At 35.9% G+C, this 22,950-nt stretch overlaps 6 protein-coding genes across 12 annotated transcripts; 1 reads left to right on the top strand and 5 right to left on the bottom strand.

Moving 5' to 3' along the window:
• Positions 1-2,993: 2,993 nt before the first annotated feature.
• On the bottom strand, positions 2,994-3,422 carry LOC111437333 (S-protein homolog 1-like). Its single transcript, XM_023075238.1, has one exon. It carries the CDS (start codon positions 3,420-3,422, stop codon positions 2,994-2,996), a length of 429 nt encoding a protein of 142 aa, XP_022931006.1.
• A 400-nt stretch (positions 3,423-3,822) lies between these two features.
• On the bottom strand, positions 3,823-4,702 carry LOC111437404 (acanthoscurrin-2-like). The gene has a single exon (XM_023075366.1). The coding sequence runs from the start codon at positions 4,643-4,645 to the stop codon at positions 4,079-4,081; it is 567 nt and encodes a 188-aa protein (XP_022931134.1). The 5' UTR covers positions 4,646-4,702; the 3' UTR covers positions 3,823-4,078.
• Positions 4,703-4,804: 102 nt separating this feature from the next.
• Positions 4,805-9,067, top strand: LOC111437405. Of its 4 annotated transcripts, none has more exons than XM_023075369.1 (5): positions 4,805-5,118; positions 6,057-6,118; positions 6,244-6,348; positions 6,443-6,597; positions 8,813-9,067. In XM_023075369.1, exons 1-4 carry the CDS (start codon positions 4,896-4,898, stop codon positions 6,584-6,586), a joined length of 534 nt encoding a protein of 177 aa, XP_022931137.1. In that variant the 5' UTR covers positions 4,805-4,895; the 3' UTR covers positions 6,587-6,597; positions 8,813-9,067. The 4 variants fall into 4 exon arrangements, with proteins under 4 accessions (XP_022931137.1, XP_022931138.1, XP_022931136.1 ...); XM_023075370.1 differs by lacking the exon at positions 8,813-9,067 and adding an exon at positions 8,191-8,263; XM_023075368.1 differs by lacking the exon at positions 8,813-9,067 and adding an exon at positions 7,817-8,130.
• On the bottom strand, positions 8,226-11,720 carry LOC111437403 (probable pectate lyase 8). The gene is made up of 7 exons (XM_023075365.1): positions 11,500-11,720; positions 11,328-11,381; positions 10,772-10,831; positions 9,293-9,935; positions 9,118-9,221; positions 8,841-8,979; positions 8,226-8,723 (listed from the first exon to the last, which is right to left on the bottom strand). The coding sequence occupies exons 1-7, from the start codon at positions 11,580-11,582 to the stop codon at positions 8,502-8,504; spliced, it is 1,305 nt and encodes a 434-aa protein (XP_022931133.1). The 5' UTR covers positions 11,583-11,720; the 3' UTR covers positions 8,226-8,501.
• A 4,769-nt stretch (positions 11,721-16,489) lies between these two features.
• On the bottom strand, positions 16,490-17,125 carry LOC111437406 (protein LATE FLOWERING). Its single transcript, XM_023075371.1, has one exon. It carries the CDS (start codon positions 17,105-17,107, stop codon positions 16,589-16,591), a length of 519 nt encoding a protein of 172 aa, XP_022931139.1. The 5' UTR covers positions 17,108-17,125; the 3' UTR covers positions 16,490-16,588.
• Positions 17,126-18,597: 1,472 nt separating this feature from the next.
• Positions 18,598-22,794, bottom strand: LOC111437424 (transcription initiation factor IIF subunit alpha-like). 4 transcript variants are annotated; one of them, XR_002709440.1, is made up of 10 exons: positions 22,554-22,793; positions 22,227-22,427; positions 21,886-22,044; positions 21,175-21,320; positions 20,605-20,981; positions 20,145-20,260; positions 19,727-19,908; positions 19,397-19,609; positions 19,092-19,292; positions 18,598-18,923 (listed from the first exon to the last, which is right to left on the bottom strand). XR_002709440.1 is itself a non-coding variant. In XM_023075393.1 (10 exons), exons 2-10 carry the CDS (start codon positions 22,395-22,397, stop codon positions 18,825-18,827), a joined length of 1,620 nt encoding a protein of 539 aa, XP_022931161.1. In that variant the 5' UTR covers positions 22,398-22,427; positions 22,554-22,792; the 3' UTR covers positions 18,598-18,824. The 4 variants fall into 4 exon arrangements, 3 of the variants coding, with proteins under 3 accessions (XP_022931161.1, XP_022931162.1, XP_022931164.1); XM_023075393.1 differs by having other exon boundaries at positions 19,771-19,908; positions 22,554-22,792; XM_023075394.1 differs by lacking the exon at positions 22,554-22,793 and having other exon boundaries at positions 19,397-19,611; positions 19,770-19,908; positions 21,886-22,125; positions 22,227-22,366.
• Between the last annotated feature and the right edge of the window lie 156 nt (positions 22,795-22,950).

Genomic DNA, 22,950 nt, shown 5'->3' with positions numbered 1-22,950 from the left:
TTGATAATTGTAAATAGTCACTTTCCATTCGCTCCCTACATCTTGCCATTTGCTCCCTACCCCTTGTATCTTGGTTCCTGCAAAACATGCATCAATAATAATGCTTGATTCCAAAGCAAACAATAAGATATAACATAAACGGATTAGAGGCTTCATTTTTTCTGTAGATACTCGAGACTCTTTTGTTAATGCTTAACCATTTGGGTTTTGGTTCATTATATAGCCAAAAAGACTTGGTGTCGAACAAGCTCTTAATCTTACTCGAGAAGGTAATTTAAGGTTAATATTCATGCAAAAGACTAAATACCGTGAATGTTTTGAGGTTGGTATCTATATGTATTGCATAATTATAAATATCAATTCTTATTGCCGAAATGCTAAGATTAAGCGGTTAAGATAAACATGTTTAGGACATTGAACCATGAATTAAACTCTCTTTTTTTTATCGAATTAAATCGATATAATAAAATTGTTCGACAAACCTATGTTTTAGTCTGAGCATGAGATTGTATGTTTAGATGTCTTAGTATGATTAACGAAATTATAAATGATAGAATGAGTAACTACTCATGAATGGTTGAAAACAAAATTTGAGAGTTTTCAATATCAATGTTAATATTTTCTCGATTAATTTATTTATTGGAAGAATAATACTTTGTGAGCATGTTTTAAATTTTCCAACACCGTAGCATCCTACTTTAACTCTGTATTCGAGCATGATAATAATAATCCTCCTTTAATACAGTTTGAAATGTCGCTAATTCCCAAACAAATTTGAAATTATTGCAAGAGATTGTGAGCATAAGATGACATTTTTGGGACAGAACATGTTTTTTTTTTTAGCATCACATGTAATCTTTAACAATATTTTTTATGGAAAAAAATGTTGTGCGAAGTTGCAATCATTTTTTTTTTTTTAAGGAAAATTGACCTAAGATCTTTGCATATATCCGTTTTATGATCCTAACCTTCCCGGTTCTAATAATTATACATATTTTCTTTTCGTCCTAAATTGTTACCATTTCCGATTTAAAACTACAAATATTCCTCAATAATAAAAGGGTTTTGAGTTGAGTGATACCCGAGTAAAAAAGAGTATATGAACAGACCAAGATTACATCCAAATGAAAGTGATCCATAGTGTAGATGACTAAGAAGGGCTTAAAAATAATTGACACTTACTACCTATACCAGCAAGGTGCACTTTTCTTTTTGGTGGTTTAATCACAAGAACTTCGAGATTAAATGTGTTTTGTTTTGAGCAATTTTATGTTGGGAGATCTGTTGAGAATGTTTGTAGCAAACATGTGAGTGAGAAAAAGACATGCTGGAATGACTCATGTTGGTATGTGGAGATAATTTTCACTCTTAAAAGCGATAAGTAAGTAACATGACCATATCGTCGTAGAAATGCTAGGACCATTAAGTGCCAAATCCAAATTCCGAATCTCGGACATGGGTCGTTACGAGTAGAAACTTGAAACCCAGCCAAATTATCAAAAGAACTCTAAAATCTCAAAAGGTTCCTCCCACTTTTTATTAAACTTAAAAAAATACAACATCTTAGGTCTACAAAGACACGCAACAACTCTATTGAATTGCTACCGGTGTAAGCAAGCAAACATAAAAGGAAAGAAAAATGTGATTTTGTGGGAGAAAAATGAGGAACGGAGATTTTACTTCATTTTTTCCAATGGTGTATCAATTCATACTTCTGGAGAGGAATATTATGCAAGTAAAGTCCACTATCAAAAGCTCCCCAAATGCAGTTTTTATAGTCACATCGTTCAGAAAGCCAAGAGCTTTTCTCCGGCCAAAAAACATCAAAGGAAGCGTGTCCATTCGCACCATTAAAGTTGCACCAAAATAAAGTCGTTCGCCAAAAGTTCATTTTGAAGCTCCAGTCGAAATTGGCTTTCTTCTCCAAAACGCGTGCACCCAAATCATCGTCTTTTGACTTGCAATGAACATTCAAAACTGAGTTTGTTTGAAAATTGTAAATAGTCACTTTCCATCTGCTTCCAACCTTTTGCCATTTGCTCTCTGCAGTTTGTATCTTGGATCCTGCAAAACATATGTTAATAATAATGCTCGATTCCAGAGCAAACAATAAGATAAAACAAAAGCGGATTAGAGGCTTCATTTTTTCTTTAGATACTCGAGGTTCTTTTGTTGATGCTTAACCATTTGGGTTTTGGTTCATTATATAGCTAAAAAAAAAAAAAATTAGTGTCTAACAAGCTCTTAATTCTGTTCAGGAAGGTAATTTAAGGTTAATATCCATGCAAAAAGACTAAATTCTTTTTAATTTACTATTTTTATGGAGATGAAAAACAGTTATTTTTCATTAAACAATAAAGGAAAACACAAATTAGACTCTTACATGTTTTATATTTTCTCCTTAATTTGCACAGTCGAGCACATTAAGACAGAGTTATAAATGGTTCTTTTAGTGATATTTTTCATTTTTTATTCACATTAAACTCGAAAAAAATAGACATGAATGAGACAATCAAAACAAAATCAAAATTTAAAAGGTGTAGCCGAAGGTTCAAGCCTTACACCCCACATATTTTAACACGTAAAAATAGAAGAACGTCTATAATAGCTCAAACACATCACTAGCAGATAGTCTGTTTTGACACATGTTAGGTATTACGTCAGCCTCACGGTTTTAAAACCATTGTTTAAATAAAGGTTTTTATATCCTTATAAGAAATGTTTTGTCCTCGCTAATACATCGTCTGTGTCTGACTTTAATATCATTTGTAAGAACCAAAACTTTTAATAGCCCAAACTCACAGGGTAGGCTTAGATTGTTACAAATGGTAGAGAAGAACGAGAAATGAACCATTCATTATAAGACTTGTCAACCACCATTTCTACAAAAGTAAAATTTTATTTATTGTTGACGGATTGAGCTATGCTATGAATGACATAAACTCAAGCAGTAATTATTTATATATTTTTTTTTAAATAGTTCGAAGAAAATTCTACCGACCACGCTCCCATTTAGCTATCAACTCATAGTTGTTATTCTGAGAACTATTTCTCACATAGATTCCATCATCCCTTATCGACCAAATGCACACAAACCCGTGGCACCGAAAGTATAGTACAGGATCACGAGAATTGAATACTTCTAAAGCAGCATGACCATGTGGGCTGTATATGTTGCACCAAAACAATGTGGTCAACCATACATTCTCTCGAAATTCCCATTTGATGTTGTTTCCAACTTTAAGTGTTTGTCGCCCCAAATCGTCGTCTTTAGATTTGCAATGAATCTTCAACGTTTCTCCATGGCTCATGTCGTTAAATACTCGTATCCTCCAAGCATCAAAGCGATATGCAAAGCACGATTCAGACATTACGAACGCCAACACCAAAAGTAAAGCCAAACAAGATCTGATAGTTGCCATTTCTACTACTTTTTGAGTAACTTTATGAACTCAATTTTCTTATTTATATTGTAGAGATGAAGAAACCATTAGCTATTTTCACCATTAATAACTCCATATATATTTAATAAACTTAAATATAATTAATTATAATCAAGAACGGTTTTTTTTTTTTTTATTTTATTTTGTCAACATATAACGTGTTATTAAAGAGTTATGAAATAGATAATATGAACATTAACTATTAAAAATTATGCCTATTTAATTTAAATTTTTAATTTTTAAATATATTTTGTATGTTATTGGATAGTTAAACTTAAAGGGATCAAATCCTAAGGGTTTAGAAACCATTTTTATTGTACGAACTTCTCTGAACGAGCGCCTCAACTCGAAGAGTTGTGTCCCATCAAGAAACACGAAAGGGCAAAATAGGAATTTAATAAAATTGTAACAAAATTCCTAAAAGGGTATCACCAAATATGCTTCACACATCCTTGACTAATAAAATAGTATATAAGATGACGAAACAAACACTTTCGTGTTATTGTTTTTCTTCTAATACTAAACGAACTCGATGAAAAGATCGTAGATTTAAATCTCTAATCACCACTTAAAAAGGACTCCAAACATTACCAAGTACATTTAAACACGCTAAGTTTATAAAACTCTAAGTTTACTTAAGGGATCTTAACAAATCTTCCGCCAACTCCAATTCCGATACCGCCCCCACCATATCCACCAATGCCACCGCCGAGCCCGCCTAAGCCACCACCCCCACCGTATCCACCAATGCCACCACCGAGCCCGCCTAAGCCACCACCTCCTCCATGTCCGCCAATGCCACCGCCCAGCCCACCTAAACCACCACCCCCTCCGAGTCCACCAATGCCACCGCCAATGCCACTGCCACCGCCGAACCCGACAACGCCCCCAGCCCCTCCAAAGGGGAGTCCACTGTCACCAATGCCAGAAAAGCCACCAACCCCACCATAGTTGACGAAGTTTTTTTGGTCACTGACGCTTTTCGCCCCATCATTTGGGGCAGTTCTTGCAGTAACACAGCCTGCAAATGCAACCATAACCATAGCCATAGCCATAACCAAAATCAGCTCATTCGCCATTTTCAATGCCACCTTACGGAAAATTGATCTAATTGGTGGCTTTTTAAAGAACAAAAGGAGACGGTGAACTGTTGGAGGAAATTGAATGAGCAAGCCGATTGAGTTATTGCTGTGACATACCATCCATCGTGATTCAAATCATGAGTGGCATGAACCTCATGAGAGTATTAACTCTCAAGTTATTTGGGCTCAGCCCTTCAAAGATGAGGCCCAAAAAACGCCTCCAAAACCCAAACATGGCGTCGGCGTGGGCCCTATCTTCCTTTATGAGGCTGAGAAAATTCGTGTTGTTCTTTGTCCATCGCGCGAAGCCTCACCTGCTTCGTTCATCTCTCCAATTTCGCCATCGATTCAGTGTATCTGATTTATTCAAATGGCTTCTTCGTGTCTATTTCACAATTTACCTTCAATTTCATCGCACCCATTAGAACGCCATAGAAACCCAACCATTTTCGCCCATTCGCAGTTTCTTCCTTTGAATTCGTTGAAGCTCCGAAAACAACCTTTCCTCTGGAATTCACGAATTGGGAAGCTTAGAACTCGAGGCTCTGATTCTTTCCCTGTTGTATATGCTGCGCAGAACAATTTCTTGAGAGGTTAGTTTATGGTTTTATACATCTGAATATTTAGAATTCAAATCTGTAATTTGATAATTTAGAGTAATTTAGAGGTCATATGGACATGATTTAACAAGCTTTGTTTGGTTAGTGTTTCTAATTTCATCTTTGATTATTGAAAAAAGAAACCCAAACATATTTGGTAATCATTTTGTTAACTGGTTAAGCGAGCTGGAAATGAAGTGGTTGAGTTGCTACCTAAAGGATCTGAACTTGAAAGAAAAATTCTTTGAGATCCCACGTTGGTTGGAGAGGGGAAAGAAACGTTTTTAAAATCGTATAAGGGTGTAGAAACCTCTCCCTAGTAGACGTGTTTTAAAATCGTGAGGCTGACAGTGATACGTAATGGGTCAATGCAGACAATAATTGCTAGTGGTGGGCTTAGGCTGTTATAAATGGTATCAGAGTCAGTCACTGGGCGGTATGCCAGCAAGGACGTTGGCCCCCAAGGAGGGTGGATTGTGAGATTCCACATTAGTTGTAGAGGGGAACGAAACATTCCTATTAAGGGTGTGGAAACCTCTCTCTACTAGACACATTTTAAACCCGTGAGGCTGACGGCAATATGTAATGGACCAAAACGGACAATATCTACTAATGGTGGGATTAGACTGTTACAAATTGGTATCAGAGCCAGTCACCGGATAGTGTGCCAGCAAGGACGCTTGGCCTCCAAGGAGGGTGGATTGTGAGATTCCACATCGGTTGGAGAGGGGAACAAACATTCCTATTAAGAGTGTGGAAACCTCTCCCTAGTAGACGCGTTTTAAAACCATGAGGCTGACGGCAATACGTAACGGATCAAAACAGTCAATATCTGTTAACGGTAGACTAGGACCATTAATTTTTGTACCTCATTGTTTTGCTTTACAATGACATGGTGAAGTCTTAATTTTCTTGGCAAATTATATGAACAGTTTTTCAGACAGTTTGGAAGGTTGGAAAGGATGGGATTGAGGCAGGAACAGAGCTGGTGCCTGTGAGTTCCTCTAAAATCTTCCCCTTTTAGAACTAAACTTTGAGTTCATTCAATATCAAATGGGGATGGGTTTTCAACGCCAAGAAGAAAAGGATCTAATTGTGTGTTTGTGGCCTTGTTTTCAGGGCTCTGTACCAAGGCCAGTAGCAAGGATATCTGTTGCAATAGCTGCATTATCTATTGGACTCTTTTTGCTCAAGTCAGTCCTATCTACAGCCGCATTTGTGCTGGTATATTACATCCTCACGGTCCACTTGTTCTATAACTATTGTATTGGACGATATCTAGCACAAGCTTACTGAACAAAGACTTGTATGGATGCAGGCTATGGTGGGAGCAATTTATTTCATCTTTATAGCTTTGAATAAAGATGAAGGGCCAAGGGGAGGTGGAGGCTCTGCCTCCTCCACAGCCTCCACAGAGGAGACTCTTGAAGAAGCCAGAAAAATAATGGAGAAGTACAAATAGTGTTACTTGCGGTAAGCCATTCCCCATAAATTACTTCAAAATCGAAACGATTTTCAGCTTTGTAGGCTGTATACATTTTTGAGGTCGCTTGACCGTGCAAGAGTAGTTATGTGCTGGTATTTTATTCTACTGAAGGTTGTAAATACCATGAATTTGAGGTGTACGAGTATATCGAATGCACTGCCCTCTGTATGATTAAGATGCAAAGCTATAGTTTTCTGGGTCATGCACCATGGCCAATTGTATCTGCTGAGGCAATGATCCAGATATCAAATGTTTGTAACTATTTAGATGTTTGAACTCTATCCAATGATATGCTTACTGAAGATTTAGATTTATCTTCAATACAGTTTCTGAAGTCTATATGTGCTGTTCCTATGCATCTTTGATTCATGATGAAGCTATCCCTTGTTGTAAATCTGTTCCAAAGAAGGTTCTTTTGCCGTAGTTGTAGCCTTGTTATTTGAAGTACGAGTTAGCTCTATATCATAACTGTGTCCATAGGCAAGAATCTGAGTGTAACACCCCAAACCCACTGCTAGTAGATATTGTCCTTTTCGGTCTTTCCCTTTCAGGCTTCCCCTCAAGGTTTCTAAAACTCGTCTGTTAGAGAGAGGTTTCTACACCCTTATAAAGAATGCTTCGTTCCCCTTTCCAATCGATGTGGATCTCACAATCCACCCCAACCAGCGTCCTCGCTGGCACTTGTTCCCCTCTCCAATCGATGTGGGATCTCACACTGAAGTTTTGCATGAAGTAGGGACGAGGGACCCTCTTCTGTAATGCCACTAGCATTAAGACAAAATAGGTACAAGAGGCGAGTTAGGAGTTGCTCAGTGTGGACACAGCCCTCTAGAAGGCATGTGAGCTTGTAAGTTATCTTTCCCAATCAATGTCATTGGCATATTTGAGTAAAGGCTCAATCATAGTTGCAAGACAGAATCTCCCTTGTAATAAAGCTTAACAAGTAGTTGTGTTTCTGTAGCTCATGTGAAGCCTTACTTTGAGGCTCTCAATCTTAGACTTCCTATATACACCATCCAAGAACTAAACTTGCACTCCTAGAGAAGAAAATATGCCATCTATTGCATATATTAATATTATTCCAAGCTACTTTGTCCTGTAATGGATTATAAAGTATTTAAAGGTGATGATTAGATAACTTACACAACTTATTAGGTTGCAAAATATCTTATCTTCCTGATTCCTTTCCTTTCATTCATTATACAGAATGATGAGGCCATGGTACAGCTATAGTTCAGTGCCTCTTCTAAGTTCACATGGGCAAAAAATGACAGCTCAAGTAAAGCTCATAATTGCAACATGGGTGGTTTAAACAAACTAGTTGGCAAGAAGAATGGCTTTGTTTTGTAGGTATAAGAAACGGACACATGACACTATAGGCCCTCTCTAACACTATGTGTCCATAATACAGCTTTTATCATCTATTCATGAATTATTGAGGGAAAATCTTCATTTCAGGTTTAGTTTGAAGATTTTATGCTGTTTTTTGTTGAGTTTTTTAAAAGTTTGCTTTGAGAAAGGTTCTTGATGTGGAGTAAGGACAAGTCTATCACTTTAGCTCATAACATTTCCTGATTCAGGTTATAGAACCAATGAGAGAAGATAGAATGATATGGATATTACAACATTTGGCATTAACATGTAACCGAAGAAAAATGTACAGTTTCCAATTCTTGATTGGGACAAGTACAAGGTGGCGGTGGCGGTGGTGGTGGTGGTGGTGGGGCGGTTGTAAACAGAAGGGATGGCTCAAACTCATTGAGATAATGCTATAACTACAACAATAATAGGGAAGAAAAAATGAGTAAATTTTCTTTTTCTTCCTTTTAAGTGTTTAGATTCTTTCTTCTTCTTCGTTTTTTATATATCTTACTTTAACTGTGACTTGAAATTAACAACGGTATCCCCTGCGACAAGAAAGGGCACCTGCAGATGAAGTAATGGTGCCCACCAAGGAAGAGGATTTGGCTCCTAAGCTTGAAGCTCTTGCATAACTGGCTGCTGCACCAGCTCCTGATGGAGTGAAATAGGCTCCATTTAGCAAAAGATCTCCCTCTGATCTCCAATTCCAGTGCTTCCATTCACCATTCCACGTATCAACTCTCTTAGTGACCTTCATACATTAGCCATTAGAACTAATCAGGCATTGCTTATGAGTTATAACCATTTTATTGATTTGTATTTCTTTACTGTTTCAAACAGGTTTGAGATCTAGAGAGAGGAATGATACCTCTTTGGCAAAAGGGTTGGCGGGGGCAAGATATCTATTGCCTTGGCTATTAATGGTGGGATCAGCACTTCCACCGATGGCATACATTACCCAATGAGTGTAGTCATTGTTTACTACATGGAAATACCCATGTCTACACCTGCAACATTAAATGATTGGGTCCAAACAGTTAATTTTTTTCAGCTTTGGATTCAGAATGAATAGTGAAATTTTCCAGCTTTCCGTGAGTACTCATCCTTCATTTTTTGCGTATCTAATAAATGAGCAATGACACTACCTTGGCATTCTTTGGATGAGACCTTCACCAAAATGGTTATAAGCAATGGTCACTTGCATTTGCTTGTCTCTTACATATGAGTCACTGTGTCCCAAAAGTATCACCTGTTATGCAACATTCTCAGTTAATCCCAAACCAAGTTCATTGGATCATCGGATAAGAGGAGAATCTTTACCTCATTGTGGTGGGTGAAGTAATTGTTAGAAATGGTAATGGCAGTTGATCCCATCACAGCGTCGATGAGCCCATCAGCACAGCTAGAAAGAGAGTTATGGTCAATCCAAATATGACTCGACCCAAAAATAGAAACCCCATCCCCATCCGCCATTGTCCTCCATCCATAATGACTAGGGGAGCTTCGAACCATGGCGTTACCCGTTGGCTTGCAGTCATGAATATGCAGACCATGAATAATGACATTGGTTACGAATTGGATTGTAATGCAAGCGCCATAAGCAATGTGGACATTAGCACCACGGCCATCGATTGTTTTGAAGCTGTTCATGATGAGTTCTTGCTTTAGAGTGATGACCATATCTCTTTTGAACACAATCCACAATGGCCTGTCTTGAATCACGGCATGGCGAAGGGTTCCTGGTCTGGGATTGACAGGATCGTCATCGCCAGGATCTGAAACGACATAATATCTCCCATCGCGGCCACCGACAGCGTTGCGACCGAACCCAATGCCGCAATTTGCTAGGTGCTTGCGGCGAAGTTGCCAACGTGGGTCGCATCGCCAACAATCATCAATTGGGTTTCCTGTTCCACAAGAGAAGAACCCTAAATTCCTCCTCTCTGTGCTGTTGCGAATGCTCCTGAGAAATTTCCAAATGCTAATAAATCAATAACTACATCAACTATTTCTATGAACTTAAATCTTTATCTGTGAACCCCATATGAATTAATAATCATTAAACTTCACCAACATAAATATAGCTTAAAGATTAACTAGTAAACACACAAGCATTACACATCAACATAATTCAATGGGTGGTGGATACAGATCTTACGGGAAACTGGGGTCATTTATTGCAAAAAAAAAGCTGTCAATTTTGCTGCGAAAATTGAATGCAAAAGATGAAACAGAGCAAAAATTTGGTCTGTCGGTGTGGGTGTTTTAAATGAAAAATGTAGTTTCATTTACTCATTACTATACTTCTGCCGCCTGCATGATTTGCCACAATAAATTCAACCCATTATCAAAAAACCAGATTCAAAATATCCTTATGATTTTTTTCGATAAATCCCAAATTTTATAAGAAATTTAAGTGAATTATGTTCGAGTTAGAATCTATTATTGGAAATGTGGGTACGATGTGACCGACAATATTACCCTGTTAATAAAAATCTATTTTGCAAATTTTGGATAAGGGAAGAGACAAGAATTAAATTATGAGCGTGACAGGTGGATCTGGCCACATGGGCATATGTGAAAGAGATTGAAATTTCAGTAGCAAAGAACGTGATGGTTGGGCCCCCACGAATCATATTATAACTTTCAATACTAATAAAATCCTACCCAAAACTAAATAATGAAACCAATAATAAATACTTATAAATCATTTTCTATTATTATTAAATTCCACTATATATTATAATTAATTTTTCATTTGGGATCATAAATAAATGAGGAAAGAGACGGGAATCTTACGAATCGACCAATGATGCAATTTCCTCTGGATTATCAACAGCATGCTCGTTCTTAACATTCCTGAAAATTTCAATTAAAAAAATATATTTAAATGAATTGGAACATTTAATCATATAAATAAAACATAAAAAAATTAATAATAATTTTAAGCTCCTGGCCGGTGGAAGGCTGCTCCAATGATTTAATATTTCATATTTTCAGCTTTCCTGCTTTTTTTTTTTTTTTTCCCACTCCTTTTCTTGAGGAATTTGATTAAAAATTTGGGGAAAAACTTGTACACGTGGAATTGAAAATAGCCATTGACCAAAAAGTCCAAAATTTGGGTGGAATGTTGAAGTGCAAATTGATCAAATGAAGAGTCAAAGAAAGTAACTAATACAGAGGGTAAAATGAACAAACGGCTCAGATTTTCCAGATCAGATCTAAAAAATCCCTTTCTCTGAGCCGTTTGATACATCTGACGGTCTAAATCACGCGTTAGACGATCAGAATAGATCTCTCTCCCCTCCCTCCCACGGAAAAGCAAGAAAAAAAACGCTTCGGTTCCGATACTGACCAGTCCGCCATTGATGAAGAATTGAATCTCTGCAATCTCTCATCTCCAGCAAAACTATCAACAATGTGAAGAAATAAAAAAATGAGAACAATCAAAATCACTCAAACGAGACACCGGCGGCCAACGGCGATGAGATTATATTCAGAACTCGTACAGAATCGACGCGATTTACCTTGAATGAACGAAGAGGATGTGGAGAAGAAGAAAGAGCAATGAAGAAGCCATCGAAAAGTGTAGTCTGAGAGAAATCGCCATTGTTGATCTTTGTTTCTCTCTGCAAATTTTCGAAGTGGCTATGTGTTGAGTAAGAGCGTTAAATGCGAGTGGTTATGAAATGGGAAAAGGAAAGGGAAGGAAAGAGAGCGAATTGAATGGGAAGCAAAACTGGGTTGGAGCATCTCCTTTTATACTCGCCCTTATAAACTTTTGTAATTTCTTTTTCTTTTTCTTTTTCTTTTATTTTCTCGTGCAGTCCCGGTACTATTCCCCCGCCTTCAAGAAAACGTTTTTTTTATTATTATTATTTTAAAATTAAAAATTTAAAAATAAAAAAAAAGGTAAATTGTGAATATTTAAAATTTAAAGGTAGATGTAAATTACATGAATGGAAGGAAATACATGCCCACAAAAGATTCATTACTTTAAAATAAATCAGTAACGTATTAAATACATGCATGAATTATGTTTAATTAGCGGCATCTTTTTAGTTACATAAATCACATTCCGAAATGTTATGAACAGTGTCTCTGATGTTTCGATGCTGCTGCATAATGTTTAATGAATTCATCACTTTACCTGTTATTTTAGGGAACGTACGATTGAAACTAAGAAAAAACTACCAAAACAAGAAAAAAAGATGTTCAAGCTCGAGTTCATGGATATTATAACACAGACGAGAAATTTAAGTAGAACGATGTTCTGTACTTCTTTTACTTTGTTTCGTGGTTGTTGTTGAGTTTAAGGTTTGTAACAGCAAACATGAGTGATTAGATTTTGTTGTCTTAGTGTTTTGTACTATTGTTAGATTTGATGTTTTACATAGTTAAACGCTTTTATTAATTGTTTTATTTCATTTATGTTTGTATGCGCTTAATAATTTATAATTTTTCTATCGTTTATTGCTTATTTTATTATATAAATTCATGTTACGTTATTCTTATAAAAATTGGCTGATTACTATCAAATATTTTTAATGAAACTCTAAAATTTTTCCCGCTTATTTATTATATTTCTCAAAAAAATTTAATGTTTTACCATTTATTTTTTCTCGTCTAATATTTTAAATAGATAAAAATAAAAATAAAATAAAATAAATAAAGTGGCATTGTGAGGTATTTATTTGAATGTGTTTATTTTAGCTGCCGCTAATAAATTTCAAAGTATTTAATTTTATTAAAAAAAAATTATACGATTATTTAAATGCATTAAATGCATAAATAATTGAATCAATTAATTGAAAAAATTATTATCATTGAATTTTCAAATATTTGTTGCTTGTCAAAATAGACAAATTTATTTTCACCCGCAAATTTGTTTATAATTTAATTAAGCTAAAACAGTTCAACAATAAATAAAAAAATAATATTATTAACTAAAAAACCAATTAATTTAAGAATAAAAATTGAATTATTGGGATAAAAATCTTCATTTATTATTTTTTTACCATTTTTGGGCCTCGAACTCCAGTTCATCGTACTAATAACTTCTGCGATTCCCATAGAAACCGTCGCTAACTAACTAAAAAAAAACTATTTTCCTTTTTTTACCTTGCTTACGTGTCACGTCTGTCGGTACATGGCCCACCCCTCGCTGGTCTGACACCTCGGCCACCTTTAAAGCGCTTGACCACCACATCCCCCTAGGACCATCCCCTCTGCCACGTCAGAATATTAAATTCTTATTCCGAACTATCAATAATTCACGCGCACAGTTTGGAAAGTACTACCCACTCGCCATGTTTTCGCGCAACGTGTCCACGTGAACGATGTTGAAAAGTAACCGAATTTCTGGTGAAATCACCGAACTGTTTATATCATAGATCTAGCGGTCCTTCACAGACAAGTGTCCCCAAAACCGGTTCGGTCCCCCGGTTCTTTTTGAGCTCGGATCCGTACGCCCCTTATAAATATGATATTAAATAAAGTTTCGGCAAACGACGTCGTTCCAGTGTTTGAAATGCCAGCACGACCACGTTTTAAAATGAACTCCAAACCATATAATAAAATTTGATATTATATTAATTTGATTAAAATATTAAAATAAAATTAATAATTATATGGAAATTGATAGAGATGTGGTAGCATTGTCTATCATATATTAAAAGATATATGCATGATTATTGAAGTATATAGAAACAAACACAAAATGTGATATGTCCAAACTTTATAAGATAATGCATGGGTCAACTTTATTGTTGTCTTCTCTAAATAATAGAAACGGATTTAATTTCTCTTTATTTTCTTATAATATAAAATTATTATTATAAAATAAAGTTTTTTTTTCCTATAAACTAAAAAAATACTCAATTTTACAAAATTAAAAATATATCATTTAATTATATTTCACGAAATATATTCGAAAAAAATAATTAAAAATTAAAGCATGCAAATTAATACTGTTTCTATCCGTCTCGTGAATTTATTTTAAAAAATATTATAATTATTATAGATGTGGTCTAATTCGATAAATAAACATGATTTTTTCCAACATATTGTCCGTTTTTAACCGCTATTTATCGCTGTCAACTTCACGGTTTTAAAACGCATTTATTAGGGAGAGGTTTCCACATCATTATAATAAATGTTTCGTTCGATCTCACAATCCACCTCTTAGGATCCAACGTTCGATATCAGGTTTTGATATCATTTGTAACGGACTAAAGAGAACCATATATACACGTAGAGATCGTTGTTTATGGACTCTTGATTTTAAAATGAAATTTGTACGAAAATAGCTTAATTCGTCGATGAAGAGAAATAATAACATCATTTAAGAAAAAAATAGTGAGAATATAATTAACGACCATTGTTGAAATTAATAATTTAAACGATAAAAATAGTATATATTATAAAAAAAAAATTATGGAAATATTTATGTTATAAGAATCTTGATTACGTGAAGGGATGCAAGAAAGCACTAAGTAAGAGCATGTGACAAAGGAATCTTGTGGCCTTATCTCACTGTTGTTACAAATAATTTTCACATGGACCGACCGCCATCCAAATTAAAACTTTATATTAATAATTATTTTATTAAACCATACATTATTATACGTGTCAAATTAATTACATTTTTCTATAAAATTGTACTTTATTAAATACGGATAGTGATTGGATTATAATTGAAGCGTTTAATTAAGACAATATTACACATATTCTAGACGTGGATTATTGTTATTATTATTCTTTATAAAATCAAAAAATGCTAAACCCAGTGGAGTGGGTCGGGGCATGGTTTGACCTGAAAAAAACGACCTAAGAAAGACATCTTCCGTATATGCCTTGATTCGTGGAGTCTTAGTTCAAGTCGGTCGGGTTATAGAAATATCTCTCTTTACTTATTTCTTCCTCACATAAATTCTGTCGTTCTTGTTACGTGAAGGTTATGAGCGTTTTTTTTTTATCTGTATTTTGGCAAAAATATTTTATATTACAATTTATTAATAAATTTTTTTAGAATAATAAGTGCCAAATAATTTAAAATACATTATAAATTATTAAAATTTAAGGGTCAAAGTTGGAAAAGATAGTAATAAATTGAGAAGGAATTATAAATTATTTATTCATAAATTAAACAAAAGTAAAATAACTAATTTTAATAATAATAATAATAAAGAAAATGAACTCGGTCAACTGATTGGCTGCGGGCGGCACTGCGAAATTTGTGGTTTAAATTAATTAATAATTTTAATATGAATTGATAAAAATGTACGTAAGTTGTTGACATTGTTTCAAATGAGTCAAACATGGTAAGGGTAATATAATAATAATTATTAATAACTATTTGTTAAATAAAATAAATAGGAATTTGATAATTAGTGAAATGGTCGATTATCTTAAGAATGTACCTGACATCTACAGCTATACCTGACGTTTTTTCACGAGAGACTAAATTGAGGTAAATCTCACATTGAGAATGCACACCAGTCTATTGTTATATCAAACACACGTTCCGCTGTTTAGGGAGAATTTTTTGTCATACCATTAGTTTTAACTCAACAATATAGAACACATGGGTCGATTCGGTTGGTCATTGAGTCATGTGTCAAATTGAACATGGGGTGCTCGACTCTTCTCGTTACCTCTTCATGACCTATTTGAAAGCTTTTCGAGCACATGACCTAATACGACGTGGCAGATCATTTTTCGTTGAATAAATTTAAATTATATATGGTGCCAAATGTGCAAAGGAAAAAAGTGAAAATGTTGAGCTTGAAGAATATTTTTATAAGTATAAATTAATTAAAAGTGTTGATATTTTGAATTAAAATACAATGGGGGAGAGAAGTGGGCTTTGGATTAAGCCCAAAGACAGAAAAGAAATGGGCTTTTTTTAGCATTCAGTCCAATGGCCCAAATGAGATATTTGGGCTACAATGGAACCCATTTTCTTGGTTATGGGCTCGAAGGTTAAAACAAAATAAAAAAATGTGGCCCAACCTCTCAATGTGTCCAATAAGAGGCCCAATTGATCCTCATATTAAAATTATTAAATTTATAATATTTATTAGCTTTAAAAAATATTTATTTATTCCTAAAAATTAACTATAGTTTAAATTTTCATCTTAATAAAAAATAAAAACTAATAGGTTAAAATATTTTGAATTTTGAATTTGGAGTGTTTTGACTTGGAAAAAAAAAAAAGAAAAAAAAAAAGCCAAAAAGCCAAAAAGCATTTGCTTTCTCTTAGAGTCTCGAGCACATCTTCACTGTCGAATAGCTATGATTCACTCAGCTATTTTGCATATCATGAAAGTCGTATTATCTTAAAGGGACATGGTGCAAGAGCGCAGGAGACATGCCTAAAAGGATTTCTCCCTAGCTCATTTCGTCACATTCAAAAAGAGAAAAATTTACGGGTTCATGCATTTCTTGAATCAACCTCGAAAGTAAAACAAAATAGAAATTTCCGACCCAACAACAAAAACATAGCCAAACATAATATAGTACTAAAAGAAAAGAACTAGTTGATTATTGATGATGATCAAAACTTTGTAAAAGGCAGCTCTAATGCAGAAAAAAAACACAACTACAAGGCAGGTTCTATAAATGAAGAGAAAGATCAAGTTTTTGTTCTTTTTCCTTGTCTTTCTTTATGCTTCTCTGCCAATTCAACACATGGTCTTCATCTTCCCCACATTGATATCTATTGTATGAACAAACCCCACCATAGTAAACCATGTCCTCAAACTTGGGAACAACTCCCAAGCCATCATAGAACACTTGTTGGTTATTGGGGAAACAATGAAGATTAGCTCCATGAGCTGCAATGTACACTGGATGTGGCAATATAGCTGGATGATGAAGCTGCTGGTTGCCTGCAAATACCGACAATGGCCGTGACGACAATGACGATGAAGACGATGACGAGTAATCAGATAGCCGCTTGGCCTTCCTGACGGCGGTGCGCTCTTTCTTGTGAGCATTTTGATGACCTCCTAAAGCTTGAGAGGTTTGAAACTTCCTTGAACAGAACAAACAAGGGAAGATTCTTGATGGGGTTTCTTCCATTTCAACACTGCTGGATTCAGCAACTTGTAAAGGCTGTTCTTCATCTTCCATATGGGCTGAAACAAAAAGCTTGAAACAAAGAAAGAAAGAAGAAGAAGTGGGAATTATAAAGAGAAATGGAAGAGTGAAGAGTATAAGAAGGCTGCAGCAAGAGGCAGTTTGAAGTAAGAAGCTAAATTCTAAAAGGAGAGTTGGAAAATGTGCAAAGTTGCATAATAAATAATTATTAAATGAAGTGCTTTGGTGGCAAAGATGGATGCATGGGCTTGGGAACAGAAGAGATAAGACAGAGAGAGAGAGAGAGAGAGAGAGAGAGAGAATGATTCCATTTCCCAATCCATCCATTGTGTGTGTGTCTGTCTGTCTGTCTGTGTTTTGAGTCCAAACTTGGGTTCATCAGTTCAAAAAATGATATCAATTTAGAGATAAGTTATGTATCATAGATATCACTTAGATCTGGCTTTGTTTCATTTTGTTCTAGAACTTTGGGTTTGTGTTCTTGAGGCTGTAATGCAAGTGGGTGGTAGCAGGGTACTATGGGAGTACTAGAAATTTGTTGGAATGGTGTTTTTTTATCTATAAATGGTTATGGGAGTAAAAGGGGGCAGAGGGTGTAAGTAAATGGGTGTTCCCCACCGCCAATCTGATGCAACTTTGTCACTTTTCTCCCATTCCTTGCATGCTCATACTGGCAGATATATGAACCTCCCATATCATCCCTCCAATTGCTTAACTTTCTTTCCTGTCTCTCCTATCTTCTTCTTACACGTGCCTTTCTTTCCCTTTCTCTCTTTCTTCTCATCAATACTTTAGAACTCAACCACATTGTATCCTTTCAAGCCCACCCCATTAGCAGATGTTATCCTCTTTGAGCTTATATTGTCCTCTTTCGAGCTTTCTCTCAGGGTTTTAAAATCGTCTACTACAAAGAGGGTTTAGCCCTCTTCTGACTAGTGTCTGACTCTGATACAAGCCTACTACTAACAGATATTGTTTGTTTCGGCCATTACATATCGCCGTTATGCCTGTTAGGGAGAGAAAATTCAAGCCCTCCACTACGACCCGTTACATATGGCTGTCATTCTCACAGTTTTAAAACTTGTCTGTTAGGGAGAAAAATCCAAGTGCACCACTACGACTCGTTACGTATGACCGTCAGCTTCACGGTTCTAAATGCATCTGTTAAAGAGAGGTTTCATACCCTTATGAACGATGTTTTGTTCTCGTATCCAAATATTAGATTTCACACGCACTCCAACCAATGTGAGATCTCTTGGTCCGCATCCCAAAATTTCAGCACTAAACAACCAGGCTTCATTCAACTAACATAAGATGAAATCTTGGTCTTAGTTCCTATGTGCGTTGTACTTCTGAAGTTCTTTAAAAGTTTCTCTGTCTCTCTTGTTTGTTTCTTACCTAAGTTTGGTAGGAGTAATCGAAACTCATCCTGATAACATTCAAATCTTGACCAATATAAGGATCATATTTATGGGCAAGTATTAACTCCAGATTAGATTTTACAACCAAAATAAAGCCAATCATTCCACCGTTAATCTCACAAAGCACGTGACTAAGATAGGGATCGTAATTCATATATGAATCTTCATCAAACACTACCAACAATTAGTTTTACAAAAAGGGCCTGTAGAATTCTTTGTTTCTTTCTCAACATATACCAATCTCTTACACAAATCTATTGTTTGCATGGATAATAATAGATAATAAAGCACCACATAACCCACAAAGATGAAACATGTCCTTACTTCTTCTAGTCTTCAGGTTTTCTCAACACAACATAGCTTGGTCCTCCATTCGTCTTTTGAATCCTTGAAATTCTCCTCAGTATTTCAGCAAAAGCATTCTTGTCCTGCATAATGGGTTAACAAGGAATCACAAAATTGCTATGGTCCAAGCTTCTAAATATTATCCTTTCATGTTTTAAGCTATTGGTCAAGGAAGCGATGGATATATCACTCGAACTGTAACTTGTTTCGAGAACAGTTTATGTAAGACAGGTCATGAAGACATAACGTACCTCGTGAGATCGTAGTCTTGCTTTGAATTTTGCAACAAGATCCTGTGTAGTTACAGGTGTCCTTTGTCGCAAAACAGCCCTAATTTCTTCCTCGGTAACGGGTCCAGAAGCGGATGCTGGTTCTGTTTTGACTGATGCTGCTGCACCTTTCGAGGCTGTACTTCTAGAAGTAGACACGCCTTCATCTGTCGACTTTGATTCCTGAACATCCCAAGAAATGTTTGTTCATGACAAAGAATGACTTCTTCTAATACAAAGAAAAGTACTTCCTCAGAGCTTAAACCATGGGATAGTGCGCGACATACCGTCTCTGTTTTCATTTTCTTTGGAGGTGCACTGGATGGTTTCACATCCTCGCCATTTTTTCTTTTCCCCTTTGCTGTCTTTGCAGTAGAAGGGGTTCCCTTAGCAGATCCAGAAGGAGCTGGTTTTGAGGGACTGTTGGCTGCAGCTTCTTCTTTAACTGCATCCTTCTGCTTTGAAGGCGCAACTGGAGTGCCACCGCTCTCCTCTTCCGCCTAAGCAAATAAAAGTACAAGGCTGCTTAATAACATCAAAATCCAGACAGTATGAGTGCAATTCACACAGATACCATGCAAAGGACTGCTCATAGGTCCTTGTTTAAAATTTTTTATCATGCCGTTAAGTTCTGTTCATAGGAAGCACAAAAGGTTCTTACATCGTCGTCGTCGTCGTCCTCCTCCTCTCCATCTGAATCATTAAGCCCCCCAGTACGTCTAAGCAATTTCTTCAACTCTTTCCCAGATTTGCTGAGCCCCCCCTCTCCTTCATTTTCTTCGTCCTCGTCTTCTTCATCCTGCACAGTGAGAAAAGAATTTACAGGAACTAAAAAGCTTAGTCATACAAACAAACCATCTGACTCTCATACATGATATTTTCGACTTGATATTTTCAGGAAAAGCTTCAGACAATACAAGATGTCAACCAGAACTCCAGGTGATTTTAAAGTTCAATGAAAATCAAACATTGAGAAACTCTTACTCATATGTGTCAAATGGGGGAAAAATAATAATAGTCTAAGTGCTAGACAACCTGTTTAATCTCTGGAGGTGCTGGAACTTCAGGGGCTAAATCCTCCCTTTCTTCACGATCTGGAGCAGTAGTTTCATCATCATCGGTAAAAATCTCTTCATGCTCCCAATCATCTCCTAAAAGGGTTGGACAGACAAGTTAACATAGAGGAACAATGACAGTGGCCTCAATACTCATCATGTGAATTAATAGCTGAAATCTCACTTGCATGGATACAAGAAAGTGCTTCCTTCCAAAACATATTATCAAAAAAACATGGGAAATTTTGAATCTTCTTGGATAATAACAAAAGAATTTGCTAATCTATTGCTATCCCCAACTCTAAACCATATGCCCATATGATGGCCTCAGTAAACATCAGCCGATTGCAAGTGACGTTCTTTAGAGATGACAAAGACAGTGTAAAGCACTTAACCTAAAATAAATTTCTTTGTTTTTCTTTAAAGGAAAAAAGATAAACCTTTCTCGATATCATCATCATCCAAGTCATGGTTACCTCCCCTAGGGCCTTCCTCATCATCATCATCACCACCACCCTTTTTGTTGAGTCCCAATCTGTTCTTCCTTGCTGCCTCTTCTTCTTCATCTTCTTCTCCCCTATCTGAAACATTACCTTCATTCTCGTCACTAGTAGGTTTTCTGCGTCCCCTGCCAGTAGCACCAACACTATCTTTGTCATCAAACTTCTCAACTTCACCAAATGCCGCAGGACCATTACTTGCAGCTTTCATCATCCATCTTTCATATCCATCTGCTGTCTTCTTTCGGTTCTTCATTTTCTCTTCTGCCTCCTCCAATGTAAGTTGCTTATACTGTGCCACTTTGTTGAAGTTGTACCTGTAAATTGAGGTCAATCAACCCTTTACTACCATGGATGGCTTGAAATTTTCCATCCGCATTATTGTCTAGTAGAAAATATAGAAGCCTTAAAGAATTGGTAAATTTAGAAACCATGTAGGAAGAAGACTACGACAAACAGACAAAAGACTACAGCTTGACTCACAAAAACTAACTCAAAGATCAACCATACCAAGAACCTGCAGGAATGGCAGTAAATTCCTTTCCTTGCAATACAAGCAAGTAATATGTTGCTGATTGTGAACCCTCAAGATGTCCTTGGAATTGAGATTGACCAGTTTCATCTTCCAAGAGCCAGGGTCTATTCTTGTACTTTTCCTGTGTTAATGGAATCCTAATTAATCAGGGTCAAATAGGACACGATTGCAAACAAGATATAAGTACATTATTTATTAAAAAAAAGAAATCAATAGGACACAGAACAACTAACTTGAAGTCCGAGATAAGAACAAATAAATACAAGAAGAAATAAACAAAATGGATCTCCAAGGTCAAAGCTGAATTATGATCAACACAATGTAATAAATTAATATTGAACAACAAAATATATACTTACATGGTCCAACATATATGCAAGTCGTAGAAAAGTAGAAAAGTGCAAGCTAATAAAAAGAGCAAACATTTCTGAACTTTACTGTGGCAGAAGAACCAAGTTACAGAATGTGTGTTCCTCAGACTCCATGTTCTTAAGAGACCCTTTATCCATGTTACAGAATGTGTGTTCCCGTTTCATTTACTTGAAAGATAGCATCAAATTTTTTTTCCTGATGTTCTCCCAACAGTTATAATTTCTTAAAGAAAAATAGCTCTCCTGTATCATAGCTTACGAAAAATTATCCAAGTACAAACTTAAAAGGAAGCAAAATAGGAATTAAGTCAGTACCCGCAGGGCATCAGTAAGCTGGCGTCCTTGTAGACCTTCCTTGTAAAGAGACCATTTATTCTCGGCATTTCTTTTCTTCGAAAAGTTTGGCAGCCCACTCATGAACCGACCAATGAAGTAGTTCTTGTCACTACTTGAACTCGCTCGAACATTGTATTCCTAAAATATAATTCATCATGCACTCTCAGAAAGAGAAGGCAAGAGAATATTCAATCCACGCTATTATGAAAATTCTTAAATCTGTCATAAATGAAAGGAAAAAAACATCCTAATCACATGAGTACAAATTCAACACATTCAAATCATCATGCTCCTTAAGAAAGACGAGGTAAAGAACGAACTCTTATTAAGCGAGTAACAGTAGCACCACAGTCGTAACATTTGCCCTTATTCTCAGCCATAGTTTTGCCACATCTCAAGCACAACGTCATGTGCTTGCAATTGCTCCCATACAACTCCGTCGTGGATCCGCATCCACTGCACGACGGCTTCAGCAGCAAATCCAATGACATTGCCCCACCCCCTAATTCAGCAACAAAAGTCTACGGAACCACAAAATAGAGCGCAAAGCGCAAAAGAACCCCAATAACAAGTCTAGGGTTTTTCCAAATAACAGCCAAAACCCTCTAAATCTCAAGAACCCCAGAAGGATGGAAAGTTTCTCTTACCGTAAATTTGCAGAAGCAGGGTCAATTGGTGCAAATTTCTCCTCAATCTACAGTAATTAAGCGATCTAACAAAGCGACTAAGGTTACAGACAGAAAAATTTGAGAGATGTCGAAAAGAACACAGAGGAGAAGATGAAGCGAGCGACGAAAATTTTGAGAAAATCGCAGTCGAAACTGTAACAGTCAAAGAATACTTTGATACGGAGTACTCTGACCGTACACCGTGTCTGGTCCTGAACGAAATTAAATATATACTTCCATAATTATTTAATATTATATAATTTTCTTTTCTTTTCTTTTTTCAAACTTTATATTATACAATATTCTGGTATTAGATTATTCAAAAGTACGAGTAAAATTATTTTATTTTATTAGACCTAATATTTCTATTTTACCT

Source organism: Cucurbita moschata, unplaced genomic scaffold (genome assembly GCF_002738365.1).
Source record: "Cucurbita moschata cultivar Rifu unplaced genomic scaffold, Cmos_1.0 Cmo_Scf00063, whole genome shotgun sequence".
Lineage (NCBI taxonomy): Eukaryota > Viridiplantae > Streptophyta > Magnoliopsida > Cucurbitales > Cucurbitaceae > Cucurbita > Cucurbita moschata.
This window is presented reverse-complemented; position numbering and strand designations above follow the sequence as displayed.

Excerpts from the sequence above, each read along its gene's own strand:
- LOC111437333 (XM_023075238.1), bottom strand. The coding sequence starts at position 3,422 with ATGGCAACTATCAGATCTTGTTTGGCTTTACTTTTGGTGTTGGCGTTC.
- LOC111437404 (XM_023075366.1), bottom strand. The coding sequence starts at position 4,645 with ATGGTATGTCACAGCAATAACTCAATCGGCTTGCTCATTCAATTTCCT.
- LOC111437405 (XM_023075369.1), top strand. The coding sequence starts at position 4,896 with ATGGCTTCTTCGTGTCTATTTCACAATTTACCTTCAATTTCATCGCAC. Across the intron at positions 5,119-6,056 it reads GCAGAACAATTTCTTGAGAG|TTTTTCAGACAGTTTGGAAG; the intron begins GTTAGTTTATGG and ends TTATATGAACAG. Across the intron at positions 6,349-6,442 it reads CTACAGCCGCATTTGTGCTG|GCTATGGTGGGAGCAATTTA; the intron begins GTATATTACATC and ends GTATGGATGCAG.
- LOC111437403 (XM_023075365.1), bottom strand. The coding sequence starts at position 11,582 with ATGGCGATTTCTCTCAGACTACACTTTTCGATGGCTTCTTCATTGCTC. Across the intron at positions 11,382-11,499 it reads ATCCTCTTCGTTCATTCAAG|TTTTGCTGGAGATGAGAGAT; the intron begins GTAAATCGCGTC and ends CATTGTTGATAG. Across the intron at positions 8,724-8,840 it reads CCAACCCTTTTGCCAAAGAG|GTCACTAAGAGAGTTGATAC; the intron begins GTATCATTCCTC and ends TAATGTATGAAG.
- LOC111437406 (XM_023075371.1), bottom strand. The coding sequence starts at position 17,107 with ATGGAAGATGAAGAACAGCCTTTACAAGTTGCTGAATCCAGCAGTGTT.
- LOC111437424 (XM_023075393.1), bottom strand. The coding sequence starts at position 22,397 with ATGTCATTGGATTTGCTGCTGAAGCCGTCGTGCAGTGGATGCGGATCC. Across the intron at positions 22,045-22,226 it reads CTGTTACTCGCTTAATAAGA|GAATACAATGTTCGAGCGAG; the intron begins GTTCGTTCTTTA and ends ATTATATTTTAG. Across the intron at positions 18,924-19,091 it reads CAAGACTACGATCTCACGAG|GACAAGAATGCTTTTGCTGA; the intron begins GTACGTTATGTC and ends CCCATTATGCAG.